We start from the raw sequence: 27,836 nt of genomic DNA, 5'->3' as shown, positions 1-27,836 counted from the left end.
CAGACTCCACTTTAGATTGTGCACCGGGACACAGACTCCACCTTAGATTGTGCGCTGGGACACAGACTCCACATCTGATTGTGCGCTAGGACACAGACTCCACCTTAGATTGCGCACCAGGACACAGACTCCACATTAGATTGTGCACCTGGACACAGACTCTGCCTTAGCTTGTGCGCCAGGACACAGACTCCACCTTAGATTGTGCATCTGGACACAGACTCCACTTTAGATTGTGCACCAGGACACAGACTCCACCTTAGATTGTGCGCCGGGACACAGACTCCACCTTAGATTGTGCACCGGGACACAGACTCCACCTTAGATTGTGCACCGGGACACAGACTCCACCTTAGATTGTGCGCTGGGACACAGACTCCGCCTTAGATTGTGCACCTGGACACAGACTCTGCCTTAGATTGTGCACCTGGACACAGACTCTGCCTTAGATTGTGCACCTGGACACAGACTCCACTTTAGATTGTGCACCAGGACACAGACTCCACCTTAGATTTTGCGCTGGGACACAGACTCCACCTTAGATTGTGGTTTTCCCCAGTGGTTGAGAGTATATGCAAATCAGTAAGATGCCTGTGAAGTAGTAGTTGTTGGAATGAACAGTGTGTTTTTAATCAATTATGTTTCAAGAGCTTGCATCAGGAAGTTGAGATGGGTGCATGTGAATCTACAGCAACACAGGTTACAAACTGGCAAGCAATGTTTTTATTTGCAGTATGTGTGACTAGTTTACATGCTCTGAAGAGGATAAAAGGCGCTGCTAGCCCTCTAAAGCAGTGGTGTGTGAGCAGGAACTCAAGATGTGTGAAAGTGTTTGTAATACAGTTTGTCTCACTTGGGCTTCTTGGTATACACTTATATCCACTCAGTAAATGAATGAATGGTAGGCCAAGTAGCTGCTTTACTTATATCCATTAAAAGGATACTTTCAAGGAAGGGAATAGAGGCCAGCATACATATTGCCTTAGCCTTGCCATATTTACATGCATTTAATTATCCATGCTGGACTTTGGCATTGGTTGCCTAGGTGGGAATGTTCAAAAGCAGCAACTATTGTTTAGTCTTTAGAATAGTTTTCCGGAGATCAGCATGGTAGCATCAAAGCTCTTTTGACAGCAAGTGTATGCCGCGCTCTTTCTGCTACGGGCTGCAGCTGTGGGAATAACATCGAGATGGCAATAGTGTGCATGAGATGAAAATGAGAGAGAATCTTAGGAAGTTAACACGAGGATGGGTGTTTCTGAGGACCATCCTGTCTCTGAGTGTTTGAGGACAAGGGGCCATATGTACAGAGCCATAACCACTCTCAGATCACTAGCCCTCCCATTTTACTTACTTTTTGTATGCTTCTGTGCTTATCTTTAATCATACCATGCGCGGACTAAGCTTAGATTACTTAGTAATTAACTGGTGAGATGAGCACATTCTTGGCGTTTCACTCTATTTTTTACGTGCTTCTTACTATCGACAGCCATACTGAGAGTTGTGTATTATTACTTTCTATGGTTTCTTACCACCCTGGTATACATGAAGTCACAGACAGTTGTGGCATTTGCTCTTGTTCTACTCAAATAGAATTTTCATTTCTAATCACGTCCCTATATTCTAGTGGGTGTCACTTTCTATCTAAATTGTAGCTAATGATTGGATATGGCCTAGTGCTCTCCCGGAGTTCTAAGGGGCTTTACATGCTCCTACTCGGTTATTACTTATGCAACTAGGGATAGCTAAAACGCATACTGGATTACCTTCTAGTGTGCTACGTCATTCCGTGGGGTATTTATTTTTCATCCCTAACCAGTTGGGGCACATCTGATACACATCGACTCTTGCAATGTTCTTCCTTGTTTTTAATAGATAAGGGACTTATTATGGTCCTATGAATACCAACACGTACTATAAGCAGTTGGAACACTGGAAGTTCCCTACCTGGGCAACAATACAGAACGGACAACTACTGGACCACAAATTTGACGATTGCCTATAGACTTTTTTTTCAACACAGGTACTTTAATAAGTACTCCATTTCTCAATATTGCAGACTTGATTTTATCTTTTTTGGCTCAACATGGATCATCCAATCATAGAGCCCTTACATCTCATTTCCATATGCAAGATTACTAACCCACTGTTACATCATCTGTTCCAGCTTACCCATACTTGATGGATTCTAGTACATAAGGACGTATCGCCCCGTACGTTTCGGTTAGGTTGACAATAACCAATACGGAGACCTATTTTATTGTTCAGATCCTCACCTCGGATACTAGTGTACTAGATCACTGTTCTTTTACTTTGGGTATGGTTCTATACACACCCTTGGCATGCTTTATATGAAAATGTATTTCACTACCTAGTTGTATGATTTAGCTGATGGTGGCACTACTTTTATACTTATAAACTAGGGATATTTCCCACTGTATAAATATATGCATGGTGCACAACATCACCTCAAAGAAATATATTCCTTTGGCCTTGCACGGCATTTTTGTCATGTCCATACATTTTAACTGTGTTCTCCTTTAAGTATATGTTTCCATCTTTTCGCAGCCTTGAAAAAGTCACTGTGTGATGAAACACGCGTTGGCTGGTTTTTGTATTGGATCAACTATGGGCTGCTATTGTATGTATTATAAGCACATGGATTGTACCATAAAAAAAAAGGACTGAGTTTCCAACAGTTCACCAGGAATGAACTGAGTTGTAAGGAACTTCCCTTGATACAAATAAACCTATGAGGTTACAAGGAGAGAGTAAAAGACTTCGCTTCAATCTTATTTTGCATCAAAGACTGCTTTAAGTACTACCATTAAGTACATTACTTAACCTGCTGTATATACTTGTGTGTGAGTGCTGTGGTCCTTACCTAATTTTGTGAATACACTCGGATCTGTTATGACTCCAAAGGGTAGAATTCTGAATTCGTAATGTCCATCTATTAGGCAGAGAATTGCCTAGAAATGATGTCCTGCAGGGTCACCATTTTTAAATGGTTGGATGTGATGTATGATTTAAGTTTTGTTGGATCTACAATTAGGCGCAGAGTTCCATCCTTATGGAGGATTAAGTAAGTATTGCGGTACCTTCCTTTGCTTCACTTTTTGTCCGGTACCATCTCCATTGCTCCTTTCTGGAGCAGCGTGCAAAGTTCTGGAGTCGTGCTGAATGTTTGTAGTGGTATTTTGGGTGGTGTGGAGAGAAATTTGAGGTAATATCCTCAGGTGATAATGGAAAGCACACACTGATCTGATGTTATACTTTGTAACTCAGGTAAGTAAAACCCCAGTCTTTCCCTGACAGGTGTTGGATGGTCAATGAAATCGCCGTGGGCACTACTTCCATTAAAACAAGGTCCACCTATTTGGTACTGTCCTTGTTTCTGCTGCTTTCTCTCTTGAAAGTAAATTTTTAGGGTGGCTCGTACTGCGATCTTCTAAATCTGGAGTATGTTTTTGTGCTAGTGTGTCCTTGTGAACATCCAAAACCCTGCTTGGAATGGTTTTGCAAAACACCCAGGAGCATAATTATGACTTGGTTTGTGTCACGTATGCACCAGGCATCGTGGTACATGCATGACACAAACCTTAAGTGAGATTTATGAAGCCACTTTACGTGGCTCTATACATCTGGAGTAAGGCAATGCAGCGCAAACTGCTGCATTGTCTTAATCTGCCCTGGGAAGGCGTTGCGTGGTTGTTCCGACACAACTCCCGTGGTTTCTGACGCATTCACAGTTCTACCAGAACTAGTAGACCAGGAAATGCGCCAAAAAGATACTGCTTCTCAGGGGAGGCTTAACAAGGAAAAATATTTTCATGTCTTCTCATTACTTCCTCTTTGAATGTGTGCTGCATTCTGCAGCACTCATAGAAAAAAGAATACGCCTCTCGAGATCGTTTCCGTGCAGAAAGATGTCCCTCCCTGGATAAATACAATCCTGCATACAACACAGGCACCCTTGCACCATGGTGCACTAGGCATGCGTTGCCGCTAGGCTGCTGAAAGAGCGCCAGTGCGGGAGAAAAGGCAGGAATGTGCCGTATTGCCTTAAATACGGCACATTCCTGCCCTTTCCCCGTCATGCAGTGCACTGCAGTAAGATGTCCTGCTGCACTGCGGGACATCCCAATAAATACCCCCTAACCAGGGCCCCAGTGACTGTGCTCTCTCCCTCTAAACTTGGTTGCTTGGCCCACAAACGCCCCACATTTGGCATACTGGTGCTCCCTTATAAGTCCCTAGTATATGGTCCCGGGCATCTCCACTTTTCATTCACCGTGACTTCTGCCTTTGCCAATGCTTGTTGGTGGCTTTTCCACGCCACATACAGACCGCAGTCGTCCATCCGGCGTGGAACATTGACTGCATCCTCCAGGAACTCTTCACCGACTCCAGGGCTGCATTGCTGACCGTCTTCGTCCTACCATTGACCAACTCCTGCAACCACAGACGGGTGGGTAGTGGCTCCTGCCACCACCAGACATTTCTGCGACTTCTAGACTTGGTCCCCTTCTTCCACACGTCTTCCTCTCCAGGAATCCACCGCTGTTTTCTTGCAGTCCTGTTTGGGTGTTGCATTATGCTTATTTTCCTTCCTTTTAATGGTTTTGAGAAAATCCAGTAACATACTCCTTTCTCCCTGGTTGCTGGGTGGTGAAGAGGGCACTGTGGTACTTACCTTTGCAGTTTCCTTGTTCCACCAGCTCGCCTCCACAGATTCCACTTACCTAGGTCAATATCCGACATTTGCATTCCATTTTTTTAGTATATGGTTTGGGCTCCCCCTAGAGTCACTATTGTCCATTTGCTATTGCACTTTTCCTTTCCTATTTACGGCTATTTCGGATTACTAGGGTAGATATTTTGTGTGTTTACTTACCTCCTATTGGAGTGTTGCCTATCTAGCATTTTTTTGTATTGTGTTACTCTAATAAAGACCCTTTATTTTCATAACACTAAGGCCCGTATTTATACTTTTTTTTGCGCCGCATTTGCGTCGTTTTTTGACGCAAAAACGGCGCAAACTTGCAAAATGCCATTGTATTTTGTAGGTTTGTGCCGTTTTGCGCCAAAAAAGTGGCGCAAATGCGGCGCTAAAAAAAGTATAAATACGGGCCTAATTGTTTTCTTTCGTGTGTGAGTACTGTGTGGTTACAGTGGTATAGCGTAAGCTTTGCATGTGTCCTAGATAAGCCTTGGCTGCTCATCCACAGCTACGTCTAGAGACCCTGACTTCTAGACGCTGCTTACATTTCACTGATAAGGGCTACCTGGACCTGGTATAAGATATAAGGCCCCTATTTATACTTTTTTTGCGCTACATTACTGCCATTTTCAGACGCAAAAGCAGCACAAACTTGCAAAATACAATTGTATTTTCTAAGTTTGCACCGTTTTTGCACCACAAAGCGGTGCAAATGCGGCACTAAAAAAGTATAAATACGGGCCTAAGTACCATCGGTATCCACCACAGACCAGGCCAGCTTCCTACAAACACCCATTGCATTTTGACGCTGCCTCCGATTTACGAGTTTTCGTAAACCTGAGGCAGCAGCAGAAATCTAACGCCACCCCAGGGGTGGAGTTAGCACGGCACAACAAGGAGAAATTGTAGGAAGTTGGCTCTGTATGTGCTATTTCAAAGTAAGGAATAGCATGCACAGAGTCCAAGGGTTCCCCTTAGAGGTAAGATAGTGGCAAAAAGAGATAATACTAATGCTCTATTTTGTGGTAGTGTGGTCGAGCAGTAGGCTTATCAGAGGGTAGTGTTAAGCATTTGTTGTACATACACACAGGCAATAAATGAGGAACACACACTCAGAGACAATTCCAGGCCAATAGGTTTTGTTATAGAAAAATATATTTTCTTAGTTTATTTTAAGAAGCACAGGTTCAAATTCTACATGTAATATCTCATTTAAAAGGTATTGCAGGTAAGTACTTTAGGAACTTTGAATCATTACATTAGCATGTATACTTTTTACATAAAACACAAATAGCTGTTTTAAAAGTGGACACAGTGCAATTTTCACAGTTCCTGGGGGAGGTAAAGTAATGTTAGTTTTAACAGGTAAGTAAGTCACTTACAGGTTTCAGTTTTGGGTCCAAGGTAGCCCACCGTTGGGGGTTCAGAGCAACCCCAAAGTTATCACACCAGCAGCTCAGGGCCGGTCAGGGGCAAAGGTCAAAGAGGTGCCCAAAACACATAGGCTATAATGGAGAGAAGGGGGTGCCCCGGTTCCGGTCTGCCAGCAGGTAAGTACCCGCGTCTTCGGAGGGCAGACCAGGGGGGTTTTGTAGGGCACCGGGGGGGACACGAGTCAGCACAAAAAGTACACCCTCAGCAGCGCGGGGGCGGCCTGGTGCAGTGTGCAAACACGCGTCTGGTTTCCAATGAGAGATCAAGGGATCTCTTCAGCGTTGCAGGCAGGCAAGGGGGGGGCTCCTCGGGGTAGCCACCACCTGGGCAAGGGAGAGGGCCTCCTGGGGGTCACTCCTGCACAGGAGTTCCGTTCCTTTAGGTGCTGGGGGCTGCGGGTGCAGGGTCTTTTCCAGCCGTCGGGAAATAGAGTTCAGGCAGTCGCAGTCAGGGGGAGCCTCGGGATTCCCTCTGCAGGCGTCGCTGTGGGGGCTCAGGGGGGACAACTTTGGTTACTCACGGACTCGGAGTCGCCGGAGGGTCCTCCCTGAGGTGTTGGTTCTCCACCAGTCGAGTCGGGGTCGCCGGGTGCAGTGTTGCAAGTCTCACGCTTCTTGCGGGGAGTTGCAGGGGTCTTTAAATCTGCTCCTTGAAACAAAGTTGCAGTTCTTTTGGAGCAGTGCCGCTGTCCTCGGGAGTTTCTTGTCTTTCTTGAAGCAGGGCAGTCCTCAGAGGATTCTGGTCCCTTGGAAAGCGTCGCTGGAGCAGGTTTCTTTGGAAGGCAGGAGACCGGCCAGTAAGTCTGGGGCCAAAGCAGTTGGTGCCTTCTGTTCTTCCTCTGCAGGGGTTTTTCAGCTCAGCAGTCCTCTTCTTCTTGTAGTTTCAGGAATCTAAATTCTTAGGTTCAGGGAAGCCCTTAAACACTAAATTTAAGGGCGTGTTTAGGTCTGGGGGGTTTGTAGCCAATGGCTACTAGCCCTGAGGGTGGGTACACCCTCTTTGTGCCTCCCCCCAAAGGGAGGGGGTCACATCCCTAATCCTATTGGGGAATCCTCCATCTGCAAGATGGAGGATTTCTAAAAGTTAGAGTCACTTCAGCTCAGGACACCTTAGGGGCTGTCCTGACTGGCCAGTGACTCCTCCTTGTTATTCTCATTATTTCCTCCGGCCTTGCCGCCAAAAGTAGGGGCCGTGGCCGGAGGGGGCGGGCAACTCCACTAGCTGGAGTGTCCTGTGGTGCTGGAACAAAGGGGTGAGCCTTTGAGGCTCACCGCCAGGTGTTACAGCTCCTGCCTGGGGGAGGTGTTAGCATCTCCACCCAGTGCAGGCTTTGTTACTGGCCTCAGAGTGACAAAGGCACTCTTCCCCATGGGGCCAGCAACATGTCTCTAGTGTGGCAGGCTGCTGGAACCAGTCAGCCTACACTGAACAATTGGGTAAAATACAGGGGGCATCTCTAAGATGCCCTCTGTGTGCATTTTTTAATAAATCCAACACTGGCATCAGTGTGGGTTTATTATTCTGAGAAGTTTGATACTAAACTTCCCAGTATTCAGTGTAGCCATTATGGAGCTGTGGAGTTCGTTTTTGACAGACTCCCAGCCCATATACTCTTATGGCTACCCTGCACTTACAATGTCTAAGGTTTTGCTTAGACACTGTAGGGGCATAGTGCTCATGCACATATGCCCTCACCTGTGGTATACTGCACCCTGCCTAAGGGCTGTAAGGCCTACTAGAGGGGTGACTTACCTATGCCACAGGCAGTGGGAGGTTGGCATGGCACCCTGAGGGGAGTGCCATGTCGACTTAGTAATTTCCTCCCCACCAGCACACACAAGCTGGCAAGCAGTGTGTCTATGCTGAGTGAGGGGTCCCTAGGGTGGCATAAGACATGCTGCAGCCCTTAGAGACCTTCCCTGGCATCAGGGCCCTTGGTACCAGTTACAAGGGACTTACCTAGGTGCCAGGGTTGTGCCAATTGTGGAAACAATGGTACATTTTAGGTGAAAGAACACTGGTGCTGGGGCCTGGTTAGCAGGGTCCCAGCACACTTCTCAGTCAAGTCAGCATCAGTATCAGGCAAAAAGTGGGGGGTAACTGCAACAGGGAGCCATTTCTTTACAGAAATGCTTTCCTTTCTCCTTGTTTTGGCTCTTTCTTTGTGTGTAATTATCTCACCATCTTACTCATCTTCGAGTCTTGGGTGGGATTCGCTGGCAATATCATTCTCTGGTTCTCTACTAACCTTTCTGACAGATATCAGATTGTTCACATCAACACCTCCAGATCTCAAAATACCCCTAGCCCTAAGTCGTCCAAGGTTTCATATTGCCCATGTCGTCTTCACCCTCTACATGGAGGCACTTGTGACCCTATTCACAGACGACAGCATCAGAATTCACCATCATGCTGCTGATACACAACTCTACTTGAAAGTCTCACCCATCGCTTTAAACTCTGCCTGCACATCCTCCAGACCTGGATGTCCAGCACCTAGGGGAAGCTCTACCCCAGCAGGGCAGAATTCCTGTTATTTAACAAGAACATGCAAGAAAGAAATAGCCCAAACCTGGCACAATGACATGAACTTTGATGGCGTTGAAACCCAACCTTCCTAGTATGTCAAGTCTCTTACCTTCATCTCGGACACCAACTTCTCATTTAAGAAGCACACTGCCAAAAAAACAAAGGCTCATCTTTATACTTTTTTAGCGCTGCATGTGCATCATTTTTTGATGCAAAATCGGCGCAAACTTACAAAATACAATTGTATTTTGTAAGTTTGCGCCGATTTTGCGTCAAAAATCGTGCAAATGCGGCGCTAAAAAAGTATAAATATGGGCCAAAGACTGGTACCAGCACTCTATTCCTAGAAAGCAATTTCAGACCTGCTGTTCAAGTCCTCTTACTCACATCTGGGTAGCTGTAACGCCCAGCTACATAGCCTCTCACACTCCAGTGGCCCTTCTTTAGGGTATCCTACACGTCACAGCATGTCTCAATAGAACCTGAAGAAATATGATCACATCATCACCACCCTGATGGAAGTCCATTGGCTCACCTTGCACCATCTTCAAACTGAGCTGCATCATTTACAGAGTCATCATTACCAGCTCCCTGGCTTACTTTGCAGACAAGCTCACCACCTCTGGTGGCTCTCGGCACACCCACAGCCAGAACACCATGAAACTGGACAATAAGGGGCTTATTTACAAGCCCTGTGCACCGCCAGTGCATCACTTCTTGTGATGTGAGGTTGGTGCAAAGTGCACGCCTATCCCTCTACAAGGCCACGCAAAGGCACTTTGCATGTTTTTTCATGGCCTTATAGATATGGTGTAAGGCAACGCAGTGGAAGTTGCTGCTTTGCCTTACACTGCATCAGGGAGGCGTTCCATAGGCATTGAGGTTCACTTTCCCACGCAACACACATTGGGTTTGACGTATTCACAGAGTTACAAGAATATGTAAACCTGGGAATGCGTCAAAATCTTATACCTCTCGAGGGGAGGCACAGCAAGGAGAATGAAAATGTCACTTACCCAGTGTACATCTGTTCGTGGCATCAGTCGCAGTAGATTCGCATGTTCTGCAATAGCTCGCCATCTGGTGTTGGGCCGGAGTGTTACAAGTTGTTTTTCTTCGAAGAAGTCTTTCGAGTCACGGGACCGAGTGACTCCTCCTTTTGTCTCCATTGCGCATGGGCGTCGACTCTATCCTCGATTGTTTTTCCCCGCAGAGGGTGAGGTAGGAGTTGAATTGTAGTAATAGTGCCCATGCAATGGAGTGACTAAGTATGCACCTATTTAAGGTTGAGATGATACATATATAAATAATTGAAGGTAACTTCCAAACTGCTACAGGCTCCCGGGGAGGCGGGTGGGCACATGCAAATCTACTGCGACTGATGCCACGAACAGATGTACACTGGGTAAGTGACATTTTCAGTTCGATGGCATCTGTCGCTGTAGATACGCATGTTCTGCATAGACTAGTAAGCAGTTATTTCCCCAAAAGCGGTGGATCAGCCTGTAGGAGTGGAAGTAGTCTGAAATAATGTCCTTAATACGGCTTGACCTACTGTGGCTTGTTGTGCGGATAACACGTCTACACAGTAGTGCTTGGTGAATGTGTGAGGCGTAGACCATGTGGCTGCCTTACATATTTCTTGCATTGGGATGTTTCCTAGAAAGGCCATGGTAGCACCTTTCTTTCTGGTTGAGTGTGCCCTTGGTGTAATGGGCAGCTGTCGTTTAGCTTTAAGGTAGCAGATTTGGATGCATTTAACTATCCATCTAGCTATACCTTGTTTTGAAATTGGGTTTCCTGCGTGAGGTTTTTGAAATGCAATAAAGAGTTGTTTAGTTTTTCTGATGTTTTTTGTTCTGTCAATGTAATACATTAATGCTCTTTTGACATCTAATGTATGTAGTGCCCTTTCAACTACGGTATCTGGCTGTGGAAAGAACACTGGAAGTTCCACTGTTTGATTGAGATAGAACGGTGAAATAACCTTTGGCAAAAATTTAGGATTGGTCCTTAGGACGACTTTATTTTTGTGTAGTTGTATAAAAGGTTCCTGTATAGTAAACGCCTGAATCTCGCTTACTCTTCTTAGGGAAGTAATGGCGATGAGAAATGCCACCTTCCAGGTTAGGAACTGTATGTCGCAGGAGTGCATGGGTTCAAAAGGTGGACCCATAAGTCTAGTTAGGACAACATTTAGGTTCCATGAAGGAACAGGTAGTGTTCTTGGTGGTATAATTCTCCTAAGGCCCTCCATGAATGCTTTAATGACTGGTATTTTATATAGGGAAGTTGAATAGGTAGTTTGCAGGTATGCAGATATTGCTGCAAGGTGAATCTTAATGGAAGAGAAAGCTAGGTTAGATTTTTGTAAGTGAAGCAAGTAACCCACTACCTGTTCTGGAGTTGTGTGTAATGGTTGTATTTGATTAATATGGCAGTAGCAAACAAACCTCTTCCATTTACTTGCATAGCAGTGCCTGGTGGATGGCCTTCTTGCTTGTTTTATGACTTCCATACATTCTTGGGTAAGTTGTAAGTGCCCGAATTCTAGGATTTCAGGAGCCAGATTGCTAGATTCAGCGATGCTGGATCTGGGTGTCTGATCTTTTGGTTGTGCTGTGTCAACAGATCTGGCCTGTTGGGCAATTTGATGCAGGGTACCACTGATAGGTCTAGCAGTGTTGTGTACCAGGGTTGCCTTGCCCAAGTTGGTGCTATCAATATGAGTTTGCTTTGACTGAGTTTGTTTACCAGGTAAGGAAGGAGAGGGAGAGGAGGAAAAGCGTAAGCAAATATCCCTGACCAGTTCATCCATAGGGCATTGCCTTGGGATTGTTTGTGTGGGTATCTGGATGCGAAGTTTTGGCATTTTGCGTTCTCCCTTGTCGCAAACAAGTCTATCTGAGGTGTTCCCCAGAGTTTGAAATAAGTGTTCAGAATTTGGGGGTGAATTTCCCATTCGTGGACCTGTTGGTGATCTCGAGAGAGATTGTCTGCGAGTTGATTTTGTATCCCTGGTATAAACTGTGCAATTAGGCGAATTTGGTTGTGAATTGCCCAATGCCAAATTTTTGGTGCTAGCAGGCTTAACTGCGTGGAGTGCGTCCCCCCCTGCTTGTTTAGATAATACATTGTTGTCATGTTGTCTGTTTTGACGAGAATGTATTTGTGAACTATTATTGGTTGGAAAGCTTTTAGTGCTTGAAAAACTGCTAGAAGTTCTAGGTGATTGATATGCAGTCTTGTTTGATGTACGTTCCATTGTCCTTGTATGCTGTGTTGATCGAGGTGTGCTCCCCACCCTGTCATGGAAGCATCTGTTGTTATTACGTATTGTGGCACTGGGTCTTGGAAAGGCCGCCCCTTGTTTAAATTTATGTTGTTCCACCACAGAAGCGAGAGGTAAGTTTGGCGGTCTATTAACACCAGATCTAGAAGGTGACCCTGTGCTTGAGACCACTGTGATGCTAGGCATTGTTGTAAGGGCCTCATGTGCAGTCTTGCGTTTGGGACAATGGCTATGCATGATGACATCATGCCTAGGAGTTGTAATACCATCTTTGCTTGTATCTTTTGTGTTGGATACATGCGTTGTATGATGGTGTTGAAATTTTGAATTCTTTGTGGACTTGGAGTGGCTACTCCTTTTGATGTGTTTATTATGGCTCCCAGGTATTGTTGTACCTTGCGTGGCAGAATTTTGGATTTTGTGAAATTGACGGTGAACCCTAGTTTGAAGAGGGTTTGTATGATATGATTTGTGTGATTTGAGCACTCTATTAACGAATGGGCCTTGATTAGCCAGTCGTCTAGATATGGGAACACATGTATCTGCTGCCTTCTTATGTGTGCTGCGACTACTGCTAGACATTTGGTAAAGACTCTCGGTGCGGTTGTTAATCCGAAAGGCAGTACCTTGAATTGGTAATGTATTCCTTTGAATACAAACCTTAGGTATTTCCTGTGCGATGGGTGTATTGGTATATGGAAATAAGCATCCTTGAGGTCTAAAGTTGCCATGTAGTCGTGCAGCTTTAGCAATGGCAATACTTCTTGTAGTGTGACCATGTGGAAGTGGTCTGACTTGATGAAAGTGTTCACTACTCTGAGGTCTAGGATTGGTCTCAGTGTTTTGTCCTTCTTTGGTATCAGAAAGTACAGTGAGTAAACCCCTGTGTTTATTTGTGTGTTTGGCACTAATTCGATTGCATTTTTTTGCAATAGTGCCTGCACTTCTATCTCCAGGAGATTGGAATGGTGTGTTGTTAAATTTTGTGCTTTTGGTGGTATGTTTGGAGGGAATTGTAGAAATTCTATGCAATAACCATGTTGGATAATTGCTAGAACCCAAGTGTCTGTAGTGATTTTCTCCCATGCTTTGTAATAATGACCTATTCGTCCCCCCACTGGTGTTGTGTGGAGGGGGTGAGTGACATGTGAGTCACTGTTTAGTAGTAGGGGTTTTGGGGCTTTGGAATCTTCCTCTATTTCTAGGGAATTGCCCTCCTCTATATTGTCCCCGAAAACCTCCTCTATACTGTCCCTGGTAACTGGACGGTGTGGCTTGTGAGGTGCTGGCTTGTGTGCTTTGACCCCGAAACCCCCCTCGAAAGGGCGTTTTACGGAATGTGCTGTAATTCCCTCTGCTCTGCGGGGAGTAGAGTGCGCCCATGGCTTTGGCAGTGTCCGTATCTTTTTTGAGTTTCTCAATCGCTGTGTCCACTTCTGGACCGAACAGTTCTTTTTCATTAAAAGGCATATTGAGAACTGCTTGTTGAATCTCTGGTTTAAATCCAGACGTTCGGAGCCATGCATGCCTTCTGATAGTTACAGATGTATTAATTGTCCGTGCAGCTGTATCTGCAGCGTCCATGGAGGAGCGGATCTGGTTGTTGGAGATGGCCTGTCCCTCCTCAACCACTTGTTTTGCCCTATTTTGTAAGTCCTTGGGCAGATGTTCAATGAGATGTTGCATCTCGTCCCAGTGGGCTCTGTCATAGCGCGCAAGTAGTGCCTGGGAGTTCTCGATGCGCCACTGGTTTGCAGCTTGTGCTGCGACTCTTTTACCAGCTGCATCAAACTTGCGGCTTTCTTTATCTGGGGGTGGTGCATCTCCAGATGTGTGGGAGTTGGCCCTTTTCCTAGCTGCTCCTACAACGACAGAGTCTGGTGGCAGCTGTGTAGTGATGAAAACCGGGTCCGTAGGAGGCGGCTTATACTTTTTTTCTACCCTTGGTGTGATTGCCCTACTTTTAACCGGCTCCTTAAAGATGTCTTTTGCGTGCCGGAGCATACCAGGGAGCATAGGCAGGCTTTGGTATGAGCTGTGGGTGGAGGAGAGTGTGTTGAATAAGAAATCATCCTCGACCTGTTCTGAGTGGAGGCTTACGTGGTGAAATTGTGCTGCTCTAGCCACCACTTGAGAGTACGCGGTGCTGTCTTCTGGTGGAGATGGCTTTGTAGGGTATGCCTCCGGACTGTTATCTGACACTGGGGCGTCGTATAGGTCCCATGCGTCCTGATCTTGGTCACCCTGGCTCATGGTGGTGTGAGCTGGGGAGTGTGATGGAGTTTGTGCTGGTGAAACGTCAATCACGGGCGGAGGAGAGGGTGGTGGTGTAACTCTTTTCACCACTTTTGGTTGTGGTGTTTGTTCCGTCTGGAACTCCAACCTCCTCTTTCTCCTAATGGGGGGAAGGGTGCTTATTTTTCCTGTCCCCTGCTGAATGAAGATACGCTTTTGCGTATGGTCCACATCAGTTGCTTGTAGCTCTTCCTCAAACCTATGCTTCTGCATTTGGGAGGTTAGCGAGTGCTCTTCTGTATAAGAGCCTGAAGCTGGGTCGCTTGCAGTTTGTTTCGGCATCGAAACTTTGTCTGCGTGTTTTTTCGGCTCCGAGGTGACTTTTTTCCTTTTCGGGGCCAAAACCTCTCGGCGTCGATCTGTTTCGGTGCCGCTGTCTCGGCGTCGAGCCGTGTCCGCACCGGCATCACGGTGTCGAGGCTTGTCTCCAGCACTTTCTCGGTCCCGAGAAGGCTGCGTGCCGGTGTCTCGACCGGAATCGGACGACCTCGGCACTGTTTGGGCCTTTTTCGGTGCCGACGGTCGGTCACCGAATTTATGGGTCGAGCCATGGCCTGGTGGCAGTGGCGTCCCCTGGGCCTTGTAAATGTTTCTCTGTGTGGTTTTCGACGTCTTACTCACGGTTTGTGTATCGTCGAATCCTTCGGAGTCTGAGTCTTGGATCGAGAAGGTACCTTCCTCTTCCTGTTCCTCGAACTCCCGTTGGGCTGTCGGTGCGGACGCCATCTGAAGTCTTCTGGCTCGACGGTCTCGGAGTGTTTTTCGGGACCGGAACGCACGACAGGCCTCGCAGGTGTCTTCGCTGTGCTCAGGTGACAGGCACAGGTTGCAGACCAAGTGTTGGTCTGTGTAGGGGTATTTATTGTGGCATTTGGGGCAGAAACGAAACGGGGTCCGTTCCATCGGCGTTCTTCAGCACGCGGTCGGGCCGACCAGGCCCCGACGGAGGATCGAAAAACTACCCCGAAGGGCACCGGAGCTCTTCGATCTTCGATGCGGTGTTGAATGTAAGTACGCCGATCCCGAACGCAACAATACTGACGAAAATCTTCTGAAATTAACTAATTTTCCGTTCCGAAACTCGGAGCGACAGGAACACGTCCGAACCCGATGGCGGAAAAAAAACAATCGAGGATAGAGTCGACGCCCATGAGCAATGGAGACAAAAGGAGGAGTCACTCGGTCCCGTGACTCGAAAGACTTCTTCGAAGAAAAACAACTTGTAACACTCCGGCCCAACACCAGATGGCGAGCTATTGCAGAACATGCGTATCTACAGCGACAGATGCCATCGAACATATCTTTATTTCTCCTCGTTTTTTCCACTTTCCATGTGTGCTGCATTCTGCAGCACACATAGAGGAAAAAGCCTCCAGGGATTATTTTTGTGCAGAAAGGTATCCCTTCCTGCACAGAAACAAACCTGTCTGCGACACAGGCATCCTTACACCGTGGTGCACGGTAGGCAGTCCATTGTGCATTAGCGCGGGGGAAAGGACAGAAATGCACCCTATCTTGTAGTTAGAGTGCATTTCTGCCCTGTCCCTTGGTGCAGGAAGATCAATTGCTGGGCTGCCCTGCGTCACTGGGCTTGTAAATTTGCCCCTAAGGACTTGAGATATGAAACGGTAGCACTGCCTTTGTGTCATTTTTTGACGCAAAAGTGGCGCAAACGTACAAAATATAATTATATTCTAAAGTGTCTAAAAGACAAAAAAAAATTGTACCACAATTTTTACATTTACACTCTCAAGATTTGGAACAACATTCCTGTATCCACCAGGCTAGTATTAACTTTGCTCCAATTTAGGAAAGAGATGAAGACTCACCTCTGTAAAGAAAACTACATCACAGTGCAGTAACAGTACCTTCTGCTCCCAGAATCCAGCTCCCTCTGTTAACACTCGTTGACTGCATGCTTGAATTTGACTCTGTACAGCGCTGCGATGGGCTTTGGCTAGGGTAGCACTTTACAAATACCACATACATACATACATACATGCACACATACTAACAGTCTCTTGCATAAAGTGAAACACTAAAGAGGGACTTAAAACACCCAGAAGTCAGGCCCATCAGAGGTTCACAGAGTTATTTCAACAAAATTACAAATACAAATTTAACACATCAAATCAATCTGGTTTTTTTTTCGCTAGCAAACTCTACTACAAAAGAAATTGTGTTCTGGAGTCCCCGTGCTGAAGGGTGACAATTAAGGCAGCAGAAAAAACGCAAAAGCAAAAATATGTACATGGTATATCTGCACAGCAGAATACAAAGGCCACCGTCTTCTGGAAGGGTTCTTCAGGCTGGCAGGGATATCAGCTGAACAGACAACACTGGTTATGAAAATGAAAGAGCATTTTGGGCTGGGTATTAACAATGTAAAAAGTGCAGTGTTCCTGGAGGAATTATTTCATGTTTGCTTATTACATTAATGACTCAATCCATCCAGCATATCATCAACTGCATTAAGGAATGAACAAAATGCAGCAGGCAGTGTACTGGTATATGATCCTTAGTATTTTGCATCAGATCAGTAAAGTCAATTCAGTAGTCAACATTGTTGCCCCTCCCTGCAACGATCCAACATAAACATAGGGGCAGATCTACCATCCTTCCCAGCAGCGCAGAAGCCAAACAAACTGTGCTGCATTGCGCAAGAAGGAAGGAGCAGAAGACGCCATATCTGCAGTGATATAGCGCTCTCCTCACCTTTCCCTAGTGCCTGCGCCGATTTCAGCTACCGTACACCACACACACACCTTTGCGCCTTATTGCAAGGGTGTGTGCAAAGTTTAGCACAAGATTTGTACTGGAAGGGTACACTTCCAGTACAAAATACTAGGCCTAGACAACTTCTGAAACGTTTCCTACTTTGTATGTGTGATGCACAGTGCAGCATGCATGCAAAGTAGGAAAAGAAACGCTTGGTTTTAAAAAGGCGTTAATTTTTTTGACGCAAAACCCTGTTGCACATTTTTTTGTAGATAGGATTTTGCGTCAAAATGGGTGGACGGTTGCTTGGGAATGCCCATGTAATGACCCCTTGACGCAAAGTAATGCAAAGCAGTGCCTCGCACAACTTTGCGTTACTTTTAGTCATTTTCCAGCACAAAACAAGTTTTACGCTGGAAAGTAAATAATAGAAAAAACATTTTGTACTGGTTTGCGTCTTGACGCAAACAGTTGGTAGATCTGCCCCATAGTTTCACTGGTATGAGTCAAGGGATCATTGAGAGGCAAAACCTTCTCTTAACGGATAATACAATTTATGATCAGCCCCAGCATAAAAACAGCATGGTGCCTCCACAGGATGTCAGGGATACATCAGCCCAAAGGTGCTTTCAGTAAAGTTGAAGAGGAGGAATCGTCGACATTTCGGTCTCAGAGTGGCCAGCCGGTCCATGAGACCATCCTCAGGACTCAGTGTCGAGAACAAACCGTACAACCTCGCCAATAGTTCACTGGTCAATTAACTCAATTTTTCCAATCAAGAAGCCACTAGCGTCAGCCACGGAATCAGCACTGCCATAGAGAACTAAGGGGCATATTTATAGTCCCCAAGCACCACCCTGTGCCACATTAACATCATTATTTTTTATGTTAATGTGGCCCAACGATGCCGAAATCCCCACGCCGTATTTACAGAGTGGTGCAATGCATGCATTGCGTCACTCTGTAACCCTTTGCGCTACATTATGCCTGCGCCAGGCATAATGTATGCAGAGGGGGCATTCCCTCTTTAGGGGAGTTGGAAAAATGGTGTAAGGAAATCTATGAGATTTCCTTGCACCATTTTATATGGCACTTTCAATGTCTGCTCAAGAGAAGGCGTTAAAAGGGGGCTTGCATTCTTTAGAATGGGGCCCTATGTACTCTGCAGAAGTAGCACCAATATTTTGACGCTACTCCTGCAGAGTACATCATTAGCGTCTTGAAAATTTACGCTATTGTCCCCCTACTGCACCACGGTGCATCGTATTTTAAATACGGCACACACGTGGTGGCGGTAGGGGGTTCTAAGGAGTGGTGGGAAAGTGGCGCTGCACTCGGAAAAGTGTAATCTTTCAGAAAATAGTTTCTCATGCCCATATGACATCATCCCCTGGCACGCCAGGCACTTCAAGGAAGCCAGATGTAAACTTCTGCTTTCTGAGAAGCCTTGAACTCTGGTGAAGAAAAGTCACTGTATCCTTTCTTTATCCCTCACTTAGTCAAAAAGCCAAGCCCTTGGTTACAGCCACCATGTTATTTATCCATTCTGGTGTGGACACACAATTTAATGCCCTGCATTACAACACTGACAGTTCTGGAGTGTGTGTATCTGCTATTTCATCACCTGTGTAGTATTCTGAAAATTTCATATGATGAGTTCCTGCTACTTGTGACCAAAAAGAAACCATAACTCTAGAGAAGAAGGGCTTGCCAAAGTGTAATGTTAGTTGGGTTTTCCACCGTACGCTGAGATTTCATCGTTCTTTACTCTTCTACAGATGTCAGTCCATGGTTAAGAAGGCAGCACCAGACCTCTGCTCCTCAAGACGTGTCTTCTCTAGGTCCATCACTCACTTGACTATTTGAAGTGTCTACTCGAGGTCCATCGCTCACTTGACTACTTGAAGTGTCTACTCGAGCTCCATCGCTCACTTGACTACTTGAAGTGTCTTCTCGAGGTCCATCACTCACTTGACTATAGGCAGCTGAATAATGCGAACACATTTCACTGCAGAAATCGTAACATGGACCCTTCTCGAAGGAATCATCCTTCACAGAGGTTAGCTACTGCGCAGAACAGTGCTATGTAACAGATGCCGCGTCTGTAAGATGATGTGGCCAGGCACCTCATCTCCCTTTATCATTAGTGGCATCTAAGGCACTTAAGCTGTCCTCCACACTTGCAGGGATTGTGCACAATGTTCAAGACAAGAGAGTTCTCCGCTAATGCTTACGGATCAGGATGTCCCAGCTCTCCTTCCATCGCAGGGCACCCAGCTCGGAGGCAGGTAGGGCTGGCTGGCCGTATGTCAGGGGGCTGAATGTCTGGTACACCATGTACACCGAGGAGAACCATGCAGTCACTACACAGCAGAAGGCGGTCTTTAGGGCCGGAGTACTGCAGGAGATGCAAAACGATGAGAAAATTCACATTTCACGACACAGACAAGTTGGTTCTGTCAGGCTACGCATACTACAACACCGGTTGGCAAAATGTTTTCTATGCACAGCTTCATCACAGCCGGTCCTGACATGCAGCACCCCCTGCCACCCACTCCCCTGTCAATGCCCTTTAAGCCTTATCTGTTTATTCCAGTACAAGGGCCCACACAGAGCTCTACCAAGAAAAGGCTATTGTAACACTGTACGATCTCCCGCTGTCTCTATGCAGCGGCTCTGGCATTTACAATACTAAAAGCCGCACACAAAACTGCAGGTGCACCAGTCTTGAGATGCATTGCCACTGGCTAATTCACCAGTCACCCGCATACAGCTCTGCCAACGGCTCTCAGTCCTGGTCCAAAGCTGCTTCTATTGCAGTACTGTAACTCTCACAGTCCTGCCAGTGCCTTGCAGTGCTGTAACTCTCACAGTCCTGCCAGTGTCTTGTAATATTGTAACTCCCACAGTCCTGCCAGTGTCTTGCAGTACTGTAACTCACAGTCCTGCCAGTGTCTTGCAGTACTGTAACTCACAGCCCTGCCAGTGTCTTGTAATATTGTAACTCCCACAGTCCTGCCAGTTTCTCAGTCCTCATCTGTCACACAGGCTGGTTGGTTTTCTGCTGGCGGGACCCACACACACAGCTCAGCCAGTACACTGCCAGTACAGAAAGCTTCACAGAACTGCTAGCCTCTAAAGCCTAGAGCAGGTGCTGAGCTCTGCATACCTCAGCAAGTGATCATACGTGTGCTGGAGTACGATGGGTAGAAGGATGACCTGGAACGTGTATGCCGGGAGGTAATGGTACAGGAAAAGGGTCTTCTCCATCAGAAAAAAGGGCAGGTAATTTACCACCCAGCCCCCCAGGAGGAGAGCGCCTGCCACCGTCCAGGTCTGCCAGGAATCTGCACAAAGAACACAAATGAGGGCATGTGAGAGGCAGTCAGAGAGAGAGAGAATGAGAGTCTGAGATAGAGAGAGGTGTGTGTTTGAGCAATGAGACGGTATACTGCAGCACTTACTGGGATGCTGTCTGCACCTATGCTCCCTTGCTTGACCGAGTGCGCAAATGACAGAGGTCTGGCACCCCAGTACAAGGTGTCTGCATGTGAGATGTGGTGGGCAATGGGTGTTGTCGTAATCGAGTAGTAGTATAAGGCACAGCAGCCACTTGTGTGACCTTCTAGCTCTCAGGGTTGGTAACCATTACAGGCGGACCTGCATAGATCACTGAAGAGGTATATGTTAGTGCTTACATTTGTGACATGTGGCCGAAATGGTTTGGCAAACTTGTTGCTGCTGTTATATTTGCCAGAGTTTGTGCGAGATGTGACAGCGCTCACTTCATGCACCATTTATTTTAATTTACTAGGTCGATAAATTATTGTGGGTTGGGTAGATTCTGCCCTCTAGTTTGCCAGGCTGTGTATGTGAAATACTGCTTCTGCAGTGCAGTGGTGGTGTGTGTACAGCACACACGGATGCATACCTGCCTGCCTGCCAACCAACATTCTTGCCAGTGTGTGCACCGTCACATTCACCAAATCTTCACCGCACCCCTACCTTCGGAGAGGTCTTGAATCTTCCGCTGTCTTCTCATCAGGTACCAAAGGAACAGCAGCAGATACAACATGACCCCCGCGTTGGCAGAGTAGCAGATCACTATGTTCCCCAGCAGCTGGATCTGAGCCTGGAGAAAAAGAGGGAACGCTCACTAATAATTTCTCTTTCGCGATCCCATATGTGTACTAGCTGACAGCTGTGCCTGTCCACGGGTACAAGCGGCACCAGGAGCTGCAAGCAGTGGTGAATGCTGGAAGCGGCAACTCCCGGATGTGGCCCCAGAGTAGCATGCTGTCCACACTGGTGGACAAGATGTTGACAACAGCACGGGCTGCGGGTAAGAGCAGGCAACACAAATACTGGCACTTCACAACAGTAGCAGTGAACAGTGCTGATGTCTGTAAGCAGTGCTGACCTCTGTATCTGGCTTCTACAACAGCAAAGTGAACCTATTTTTCAAGTACCACAACACTACCAGTAGCAGTGACAGCCCCAACCAAGTTGCCCTTTGAAAATAGGATTGTATAAAAGGACAGGGAATCTTCCACAACACGCTCAAGTGGTAGTTGGGGCCTGGAAAGACACAAACAATTCCATGGGCTGGAAGGGGAGACTCACGGGCATGACCCTGATTTGGCACAGCGGCCTACTTAAAGAAGTGGGAGGGCTGCAAGACTTTCAGAAATGGGAACTGATAGGAATCAAACACCTGAGTGATGTTTGAAGGGGGAAACTTTTTTTTAGGTTTTAGTGATTTTCAGGTGGACTATGGCCTACCTGAAACGGAACGCTACCGATACATACAACTGGGCCACACACTCCGGGAACATATAGAAGAGGGGGGGAAAATACCTGAAGTGTCACAATTAGAAGATAGGATCCTAACAGAACCTATGCCAGAAAAGAGGATTTCAATGATATATATAAGAAACTGGTGAATAATTCACCTGATCTGCTGGGCCAGCTCAGGTTGAAATGGGAGGAAGACGTAGGCACCCTATGGTGCGCTGTATTTAAAATACGATGCACGATGGCGCAGGGTAGGGGGCAATAGCGTCATTTTTCATGACGCTATTGATGTACTCTGCAGGAGTAGCGCTAAATATTGGTGCTACTCCTGCAGAGAACATGGGGGCCCATTATAAATCATGGAAGTCCCGTGACGTAAAGAATGACGCAAGGAAATCTTAGATTTCCTTGCACCATTGTTTTGGCACACCCTAATGGGGGAACGCCCCCTTTGCATACATTAGGCCTGGCGCAGGCATAATTTAGCGCAAAGGGTTACAAAGTGGCGCAATGCATGCATTGCACCACTTTGTAAATGTGGTGCGAGGATTTTGGCCTCCTTGGGCCACATTAATGTAAAAAACAATTACGATACTGTGGCGCAAGGAGGCGCTAGGGGCTTATAAATATGCCCCAGAGAGTTTGGCTACGACTGGCCGCTGGAGTGGCGAAAGGCAACAAAGCCAACCACAGGCTCAAACAGCCACAGAGGGGGAGTTTGATCTCGACTGGTGCCAGAGGGCAGAACAGGTAATCTGTGCGGGCAGGGGCTGTCCCAAAAAATGGAAGAAGATATAGGGAGCATGGGAAGGGTATAGGGATTAAGAATCACAGCAAGAGCATATTATCAATCACATTGGGGTACACCCATCCCAGAGCTTCACATTATACCACTGTAATGTGTTACGAATCTAACCGAAGCGATGATGTCTATATGCTATGCATACCTTGTTTGTTTCAATAAAAATAATTGATAAAAAAAAAAAAGAAAAAATAGGATTGTAAGAAGCAGAATGTTAGTCATTCGCAGCAGCCTTTCACACAGCTTGCAGCAAACAACAGCAAGGATCAGAAACAGCAAAAGGCGCTGGCTACAGCAAGTGATGGCAGGAACAAAAAATACATGAAGCTGTAAGTGAAAACAGCAAGGGCAAGCGGGCAATACAAGGACCAGTGACTGCTGCACACAACTCTTACAGCAACAAACTCTGGCCACTGCTGCATGGGACATCAGCAGAAGCAAGCAGCAGCACCATCAGCAACTATCAATGACTAAACACCAGCAGCAGACTCCTGACCATAACCCCAGAGCGGCAAGCGAAGACAGCAACAACGCAGAAACTGGCAACTACAACTGCAAATAGCTTGGATGCCTTCAAGATGATCTGAGCTGCAAGAGTTGTCTGCATTCACTCCAAGGAAGGTGGATCAAGCGCTGCACCAAACACTCCGACACGCACATTACCTGGAAGCAACAAGTCGACCAGGCAGGCCCAGATGTACTGAGTTTCAAAGCATGGCCAGCAGAATGCTTGCTGGTGTGCTGTGAACATGGACCCCGTGAAATGTCTGAAAGGCTTTTCTATCACCACGCTGTAAGACATCTGACATCTGTGCAGCTGACAATGTTCTCAGATCACCTGTTTGGGTAGGCGCGACTCCTACACAGCTAGTGACGTTTTCAGACCAGCAGGTTAACTGGTCATTCTACTGCACAGCTGCTAACATTCACAGCAGTAGATCAGCTGCACTAAGATTTGAGTTCAAACATAACATTGCAAAGACAAGTGGACATTTTGCAGTAAGTGATCCCCCGAATACCAGTAGCTGTGCCAAAGATGGGACCCAAGGGAGTGGGGACAGGACATGTGCGTTAACGATCCTTACATACTCACCGAGGTCTGAGGGTGAAGCCAGTAGGCAATGCTGGTTTCCATAGTGATCCAGTCAAAGGGGGTTGAACTGTACTTATGCTCAGTCTGTTCACTCTTCAGGGTCAGCATCTTCCACTGGAAGGGGCACCAAGAAGGGGGTTAGAGGATCTGACAGACGCATGTGATCTCCAAGCCCCCACACTGCCATAAGATGGGCTTGCAAAGGGGCAGGAGGGGGGAGAGACAGGGAAACCTGCTATGTTATGGGCTTACTTCATCTATAATGGAAACCGCAACCATTCGTTTCTCTCCCTAACCCCTCAGCCACTCTCCAACCTACCCTATAAACCCTACATTGACTAATCCTTACCCCACTTTCTCCTGTAACCTTCCTCTGCCATCCATGAGGATTGTCACTGTACAACATTGCCATACTTAATAATATAATTGGTTAAAAAAAGAAAAACCCTTCCTCTGCCATCCAAGTGTTGTGTCCCCTCTTCACAAACCCTGCCCTCCCCTCCACCTAACAAGTTTAAAACCACTTTTGCACCCTCTGCCTAGTCTCCTCTGCCCCGTCCCAGCAATCTGCTCGCCAATTTCTCTTTTCAGGCACTTTGGGCTTTTCTGCTTTCTGCTACATCTAACACTAACCACATCACATCACACAGCATAATGAAAGGTCAGAACCCACCTCTTCCTCGCCTCCCAGCCATATATTCCATCCTTCTCTCCCCTTCCTTTCTCACTGTGGACGCTCCATTCATTCCAAACCTTTAAATATCTTTCCTCTTCTCTCAATACCCAATCTCAGGCTACCCCTAACCTTCACTCTGATGGACCCATCTAGAGCGCACATCTTCGCTCTGGTGGGACTCGTGACAATACCAGAAAAACTTCCAATGATCCGAAGCAACCACAACCTCTCACCCCCTTCCTCGCACACCTTCCCACAAGACCCTTTACAACTACAGTGACCAACATGACTATCAAAAAATAATGGAACAAACTCAGTCTTTGGCCAGCTATGCCCCATCTTACCATTAATAATCTCACATTGAAATAGCTGCCTTCACTGAGATCAAAGACCTCAAACAAGGGAATAATCTGCTCTCCGTCCATCAAATGGGCTGTGCCCATGAAAGAACTGAATCCGCCCTCATATCCTCCTTGAATTACCTGAAAATGATTGGATGCAATGGAGTGGCTGTGTTACTACTGGCAGCCCTGTCCACCACCTCTGAGGCAGTCCACTACTCCTGAAACTAGAGGAAATTACCCGGCTTCTGAGGAAGTACCCTAGACTGGAACTTCTACCGTTGGTAGGTCAGGTATGACATCACTCTAGTTTACTTCGGCTCCTTTCATCATCCTTTGCATCCCTTAACGCTCCATCATCTTAGCACTACTCTTCAGTCTGTCTCAGGATGCAACTAGACCTTCTCCAGTCTCCTGGCCTAAGTTGCTCAAGTTTTATTTAACAGATCCAGCTAAAACTGGAGAACACAAAGGATCTAGTCCCCCTCAAGGATGGTAGCCATGATCACATGCGCAACCATGTCCCCTCTACTACACTGCGCAACTTCTTAACTGCAAAGAACAGCAATCTATACTCATCACACACAACTCCGAAGCACTCCAGGACCACAACAACAGTGATATCCGTTATCTTGAGGGATGTTTCAAGAAATAACCATACCCAAGATCTCTGGGACACCTCAAACACTTAGCTGCCAGTTTGACCATTGTCATGTGACAGCCTCAGCCAGTCCAGACACCACCCAAATTTTAGGCAGCAAAACTTTGATGAGAAGACCTGTAGCTAAAGTTTTCCAATGACATGAATACATTTTTTTAAAGAAACTGTCCACTATACGATGTTATCAGAAATATTGATTACTCATACATACTGAAACACCTCACAGCCCCCTCCACATCACACTGCATTTGGAGACCCAAGCAGGCAGTTTAAGGGACCACAGACCCGCTGCCTCCAGTTACCCAAGCATTACCTGCAACTCGATGAACTTGGCGGTAAAGCTGAGGTTCCTGCTCACATCCATACGTGTGGGGGACTGAAGTTCTGCCTCCCGCTCCGACTGCTCATAGCCTGTTAAAGAAAGAAAAGGGAGAGTTGTGTCTCCACTCCTAGACAGGAGACATTGCAATTGGTAGATTAGTCCAACTGTTTTTAAGTAAAACAATACATCTCCCAGAAAGTATAACCATGTTCAATTAAAGCCCAGGAATGGACTAAAACAGTGTCATCCTTTAACCCAACCGGAGAAGCAGTTCTTCTACCGGTAGCGGAAGAAGAGATGTTTAGCCCAGTAGGTCACAGGATGTCCGTGTGCCTACACAAGGGGACAAAAGACTTTACTTCTCCCATAGCGGTGCTCCTCTACGTTCCAGGCAAGACTCTGATGGTACCCCTTGGACATCTTGTCACCAACAACCTCAAGCTGACGATATCCCCAGTCGGGTAAGGCAGAGCCACTGAGCTGCAAAATCAAAGAGGTCAAAACATTAACACTTTCAGCAGCAACAGGCATCCATTCGCAGAGGCGACAGAGTACAGAGAGCGGCGGGGATAAAGGAAGGCAAACGGCATACTTTGACGGGCTCAGTGCTAATGCATCACAAAAATCAAGAGTATCTCAACACCTTCAGTGCCACAGGGAATAACATTATGTGAAGAAAGGGACAATTCTTACAACTTTTAGGGGACACGAGTGACAGGTGGCCCGTGTGCTAGCAAAGTACAGATTCTTATTCGGAGGGGGCGCGATTTCCTGCAGTTAAAGATGCTGAGTAGCACAGAAAAATAGGACCGCAAATAAGAATTCTATTACCAGTCTGACAAATGTGTAATGGCAATGCTTTTTCCTCCCTCGCTCGTTTTATTTAAGGTAGGCATGCCCAAAAAAAGGCAATATTTTTCAGCTACAGTAATAGAAAAGATTTCTTCACGTAAAAAAAAAAAATTCGCTGAGAAGAAAAAAAATATATAAATGCACAAGTGATTGCCTGTCTGTAGTCCCTAGGGTAGAGCTGACCGGTATATGCCAGGTCATCATTTCTCCACATGTATGCCAAGTTAGGTTACAGGATGCACAAAAAAAAAAAAAAAAAAAAACCTTAAAAAAATAAAAAACACACACAACAACAACAGTAAAGCCGCCAGGCAAAGAGTATGCCTATACAGGCATGGTTCTATTTGGTTTTGTTTGTGATTTGGTCCCAAAATCCGTGTAGGGGTAAAGATGAAACTCCGAGAAATATAGGTTCCCTGTTGGAGCAAAATGTGACTATGATGTACTGGAGGGCATCTTTGTGAGATACTGATCTTTGGCCTTAAGATTGAGGGGCATATTTACAAGGAACTTCTGCCACCGCTGTGTCTTTTTCTTTTTTTGATGCACCAGCGGTGCTATGGTAGCTCCATATGCACAAGGTGACGCATTTGGCTCGATGCGTCAGTTTGTCGAGGCCCGCATCAGGAAAAAAACGCAGTGGGATACGGCTGCATTTTGCAGATTAGATATGCTGGGTGGGCGTTCCGTCAGAAAACTCATTTACAATTGACGCAGTGGTATTTACAAGTTTTCATTGTGTGACGATTCTTCCAGATGCGCCTCGCAAAGCCTGAAATGCGTCAGCATTCCTACACCTTCATAACCCAGGTCCAGGCCAGCATACTCCAAAGGACAACAGGTAAGTACACACCTAAGGTAGGTAATACCTGCATGGCCACTTTACAGAATCACAACATATACTTGCAATCACTCACATAACACTGTCATTCACTCATACTGAGGTCTCTACATACACTTAGACTACGCACACTGTATGTGACTATACACACTGTAATGTAAGATTGTACAAGGTGCTATTCCACCATTTTACAGTCTTTCACATTGGTTTCCATACAATGGGCTACTTGCGTCTAAACGGGCCCATCGCCTCTAATTTGTGAAGCGTTGCAGTTGGGTTGGTTGAAGGCCAACATCAGCAATGCACCACTGTGTTGTGGCAGAGTTCCCACTGATGTGTCAGAATTTAGGACGTATCCTTACGCCATGGTGCCTCATACTGTAAATACGTGTCCATACCGTTGTAACCTATACTGACGTAGCACAACTTTTTTTGACGCATCCCTGCCGCAACGTATCACTTC

At 46.4% G+C, this 27,836-nt stretch overlaps 1 protein-coding gene across 2 annotated transcripts in view; it reads right to left on the bottom strand.

Moving 5' to 3' along the window:
* Positions 1-16,348: 16,348 nt before the first annotated feature.
* The window catches only part of POMT1 (protein O-mannosyltransferase 1), a 46,175-nt gene continuing 34,687 nt past the window's right edge, over positions 16,349-27,836 (bottom strand). For both annotated transcript variants that reach the window (XM_069237087.1, XM_069237086.1), the window contains 6 exons: positions 26,040-26,160; positions 25,672-25,769; positions 23,681-23,794; positions 20,997-21,123; positions 20,161-20,338; positions 16,349-19,389 (listed from right to left, as the gene is read on the bottom strand). In XM_069237087.1, coding sequence (XP_069093188.1) covers positions 19,215-19,389; positions 20,161-20,338; positions 20,997-21,123; positions 23,681-23,794; positions 25,672-25,769; positions 26,040-26,160 — 813 coding nt within the window. In that variant the 3' untranslated portion in view covers positions 16,349-19,214. The remainder of the gene's footprint in view (positions 19,390-20,160; positions 20,339-20,996; positions 21,124-23,680; positions 23,795-25,671; positions 25,770-26,039; positions 26,161-27,836) is intronic.

The sequence above is a fragment of the Pleurodeles waltl genome, chromosome 6, assembly GCF_031143425.1.
Source record: "Pleurodeles waltl isolate 20211129_DDA chromosome 6, aPleWal1.hap1.20221129, whole genome shotgun sequence".
Classification (NCBI taxonomy): Eukaryota; Metazoa; Chordata; class Amphibia; order Caudata; family Salamandridae; genus Pleurodeles; species Pleurodeles waltl.
Note: the sequence above shows the minus strand (reverse complement) of the source record. Positions and strands in the feature narration are given on the sequence as shown.